This window comes from Otolemur garnettii, unplaced genomic scaffold (assembly GCF_000181295.1).
Source record: "Otolemur garnettii isolate 467f Iridium unplaced genomic scaffold, OtoGar3 scaffold00014, whole genome shotgun sequence".
NCBI classification, from domain to species: domain Eukaryota; kingdom Metazoa; phylum Chordata; class Mammalia; order Primates; family Galagidae; genus Otolemur; species Otolemur garnettii.
This window is the reverse complement of record NW_003852409.1, coordinates 15,058,553-15,063,087: the sequence shown is the minus strand read 5'-3', so window position 1 is coordinate 15,063,087 and position 4,535 is coordinate 15,058,553. Positions and strand designations below refer to the sequence as shown.

At 49.2% G+C, this 4,535-nt stretch overlaps 1 protein-coding gene across 1 annotated transcript in view; it reads left to right on the top strand.

The window, feature by feature from the left end:
• Window positions 1-1,968: 1,968 nt before the first annotated feature.
• Window positions 1,969-4,535, top strand: part of PTGR1 (prostaglandin reductase 1) — a 26,766-nt gene continuing 24,199 nt past the window's right edge. Inside the window, exons 1-2 of the mRNA XM_003785219.3 lie at window positions 1,969-2,017; window positions 3,640-3,755. Coding sequence (XP_003785267.1) covers window positions 3,650-3,755 — 106 coding nt within the window. The 5' untranslated portion in view covers window positions 1,969-2,017; window positions 3,640-3,649. The remainder of the gene's footprint in view (window positions 2,018-3,639; window positions 3,756-4,535) is intronic.

Genomic DNA, 4,535 nt, shown 5'->3' with positions numbered 1-4,535 from the left:
CATGGAGTCACAGTTCACAGCAACCTCAAACTTTTGGGCTCAAGCAATTCTCTGGTCTCAGCCTCCCAAGTAGCTGGGACTACAGGCCCAGGCACAATGCCTGGCTATTTTTAGAAGCAGGGTCATGCTCAATCCACCTGCCTTGGCCTACCAGAGTACTAGGATTACAGGTGTGAGCCACTGTGCCCGTCCTCATCTCTTGGAATTCTAAACTTTTCACTCAGTGCCTTGTTGATTGAATGCCTGGCAAGGGGAGAAAGGGAATCCTAAACCCAGGCATCAGCTCAGAAGCCTTTAACTAACCAGAGATTGGTTTAGAGACAGGCGGATCAGTGAGAGGTAGAGGACTTTTGCTAGGAATTCTGGGAGATGGACTTTTTTCTTCTTTTTCTCTCCTGTAGAGTAGCTGAGCTGCTGCAGCCATTAACTCACAATGAGGAGAGCAAGCGTTAGGATTATGCTGATGCCATGGAGAGCAGCGTGTAAGCACGAAATCTTGAAATCTCAACTTAGACTAACGTTGAAGCCAGGCTTTCTGGACTTTCCAGTTACATGAGCCAATAAATCTCCTTTATTTATTTAAGCCATGAGTCTTCTGTTATTTGCAAGAAAAAAAAATATCCTAAAGATACAGGTAATGACAAGATTATAAATGTGAAAAAAAGTCAGGTAATGCTGGTTAAAGAGGGAGATACTAGAGGAAATTACAGGGAAGTTTTAAAGTTCTTTAAACTTATTTTATTTTTTTTTTTTGAGACAGAGTCTCACTGTGTCGCCCTTGGTAGAGTGCTGTAGTGTCATAGCTCACAGCAACCTCAAACTGTTGGGCTCAAGCGATTCTCTTGCCTCAGCCTCTCAACTAGCTGAGACTACAGGCGTCCAACACAACAGCCGGCTACTTTTAGAGATGGGGGGGGCTCGCTCTGGCTCTGGCTCAGGCTGGTCTTGAACTCCTGAGCTCAGGCAATCCGCCCGCCTCGTCCTCCAGAGTGCTAGGATGACAGACATGAGCCACTGCGCCTGGCCTTAAACATTTTTCAACTGCTTCATTAATTTATATGACATGACCAACAAAGATTGGGCCAGAGGTTGGGAGTATAAAATTGAATTAGACCCAGTGTGGGGTGCCCGAAACTTATTTTAGGCCAGTGGAGAAGTCAAAAGATGGTTACTGCGAGCTAGCGTTTAATGAATGAATGTTTACCATGGGTTTGTACCGGTGTAAGTACTTGATATTTAGTAACTTATTTTATTCTTTAAAAGATACTGAATTTTCATAATTTCTGGGGGCTAAGCACTGTTTTTATGCCCGTCTTGCATCTAGGGTGAACTGAGGCAGGGAGAACTTAAGTAAACTCTCCGAAATCTACAGCCGGTGCGGGCTTGGAACTTGAGCAATTGAAAACAGGACACTTGTGTTTGCGCACAGTCCCAGCCTCAGACCACACGGGTGTGGCGGGTGGGATGCCTCAGGGGTAGGCGTGCTCACTCCTACCCCGGAGAGTCTGGGAAGGATTCACCGAGGAGCGACTCCTGCGCTGGCCGGAGAAAGGTGAGTGGGAGCGCGCCAGGCAGCCTGGGCAGGCGGGGTCAGCGCGGGGTACCGCGAGGAAGGCGCGGACGGTCACGCTGCCCGGAGCCGGGGACCGGAGCCAGCGCGGCGTCCACCTGGGGGCCTGCCTGTGGCCCCTCCGGGTCTGCGCGGCTGAGGTTGAGGCTAGTTCCCCCATCCCGGGGCTGCTTCCCTCCTGGTTCCCAATTCCAGGACGGCAGGGCTCGGATGGGGTTTTTATGATCGGGAATGTAACGCAGACGCACACACGCGCACACACGCGCACACACGCGCACACACACACTTGCATTCTTGGAACTCCGATTTCCCCCGTGACTCTCCGGGACTGCCTCCACCCGTCCGCGAGCAGCCCCGCCCCGGGTGCCCCGCCCGTCCCCGGGCCCTGTAAATGCAGCTCCCGGCGCTGCGCCGCCCTCCGGCTCTCGGAACTCGCGGACTCCTCCTGTAAGTGGACACCCTACTTCCCTTTCCTTCTTCTCCGGGATTGCAGACGGGTGTTGGAGGGAAGCGCAAAGCCTGGTTGCATTTCCGGGACACCCAGAGCCGCCTGCCCTGGAGAAAGGGCTGGGGGAGCAATTGGCGGGACTGCAGAACCGGGGCGAGGGTGGAAGGAGGGGTGTGAGGCGAGCTGCACCGATCCGGACCGCGCCAGGGCCCTGCCTAAAATCAGCGAGACTCTACCCGCATCTCACCTGCCTCTGGGTCAGACACTTCCCAGGGGTGGAGATCAGAATTCCCAGCCCGTTTGGGGAAGAGGGACCGTAGAAAGTGGAACTCGTAGACGTTGGGAGCAGAATGGTGCTTACCAAAGCCTGGGAGAGGCTGGGGGAGGGGAGCTGTTGGTCAAAGGGCACAAACTCTCGGATAGACAAGAGGAATGAATTCTGAGATCTATTGCATAGCACAGTGACTACAGTCAATAATGCATATTTCAAAATAGTTAAGAGTAAATTTCAAATGTCTTACCATAAAAATAATAGGCAAGCGAGGTGAGGGCTACTTTCCTTAGGGCGATTTAATCATTCCACATTGCATATATTACATCTAAACATCACCTAGTACCCCCAAATGCATACAATTATGATTTGTCTATTAAAAATAATAACTTTTTTAAAAAGTAAACCGGGCTGTGGATCCCACCACCCCAACGGCTTCCCCGAAGTGTCCCCTCGGGGCTATGAGTGCCCCCTCACCCTGGTACTGGTCGTGGGACAAGGTGGAATCACCAGCCACTGCGGCCTGTCTGTAGCGGAGCCGGGAAGGAGCGACCCCCATGTGGTGTGGAGGAGGGCAGTCCATGTCTGACATCCTGACCCGAGAGTCCAGCGCAGCCTTAATCTTCTCTTGGTTTTGGGGGCGGCAAATTTAAACACAAATCCTGGGCCCAAGAAAGAGCACACCAGAATATAGGGCCGGGTAGCGGTGCCCCCACCCCCGTGGTTTTCAGCTTTTCCCGGCAGTTTGCCTTAGAACGCGGGTGTGTTCATCTGAAGGAAGTGCATGGACTTCTATTAGTTCTTTGTGTCTGTTGATTTTTCTTAGAATTAGGTTCTTGCGAGGGGAGAAACTGGAAACGTTTGCGTGCCTCATAGCTGTTCAGTGCTCTAGAGAAACTCTAGCCGGGTGGTGGTTGGGAAGAATTTCTGTGTCCATTTTCATTTTTTCTTCCCTTGGAAGTTTCTTTAAATCTCAATTTCTTCATCAGGAAACTGACAATGATAATAATGACTATTTTATAGAAAAGTTATGAGGATAGGGCGGCGCCTGTGGCTCAAAGGAGTAAGGCGCTGGCCCCATATGCCGGAGGTGACAGGTTCAAACTCAGCCCTGGCAAAAAAAAAAAAAAAAAAAAAGACAAAAGAAAAGTTATGAGGATAAAATGAGGTAATATATATGAAGAACTTAGCACAGTGTTAGAAACATAGTAAATACTAAATGAATGTGGTTGATGTTATGTGATCGTGAGAATTATTGTGGTTGTGCTGTCTGGGCTCAGTACCAAGGCTAGGGGACTGTAGGAATCCAGTCACTTGGCTGTAGTTGACTATACATTTACTCTGTTGTAGGAGCTTCAGGATGGTTCACGCTAAAAGATGGACCCTGAAGAAGCACTTTAAAGGCAACCCTACTAAGGGTGACTTTGAGTTAAAGACAGCTGAGCTCCCACCCTTAAAAGATGGAGGTAAGTCACACTCAGAAGATTTCAGAGTTGGAAAGGACTGTGTCAGTTACCCTTCCCTTCATAACAAACTATTCCAAAGTTGAGGGACTTCAAACAACTATCATTTATTAGTTCATAATTCTTTGGGTTGGCAGTTGGGACTGAGGTAAGCTGGGTGGTTCTGCTTAGGTCTCAGATAGGCCAAATGGTTAATTTGGGATGGCCTCCCTCACATGGGTGGTTAGCAGGGGTCCTGCTGGGGTGCATGCCTCAATTCTCCTCTCTGCAGCCTTTCCAACAGGCTAGTTTGAGCTCTGTTCTCAGAGCAGTCCCAAAGATCCAGAGCTGCAGAACTTGGCAAGCTCTTTTTCAAGCCTTTACTGTATCATGTTTGCTAATATCCCATGATCAAAGCAAGTCACTAGCCAAGCCCAGATTCACCAGGTGTGCCCAGTGATGACAGTGGGATTAAGCACCGCTTGGTAACTGTGTGCACAGCACAGACTGTGAGGGTGTTTACAAGGGTAGGTAAGCTTTTGAGACAAAGGGATGTGATCAAGCATGATGGCAAAGTTATCAATCCCGTTTAGTTGTAGTAGCCACAACTCAGATCCAAAGTTCCAGCCAATGTGTGCGGGAGAGTTATGCCAGCAAAATACATCTTATTTAATACTGATAGTAAGTGGGGCTGAGCAGAGCAACATAATGGTTACAAATTGTATGTGAGCAGAGCAACATAATGGTTACAAATGTGGCCTAAACCTAAATAAAATGGAAACAATATCCGTTAAGAACATCCAG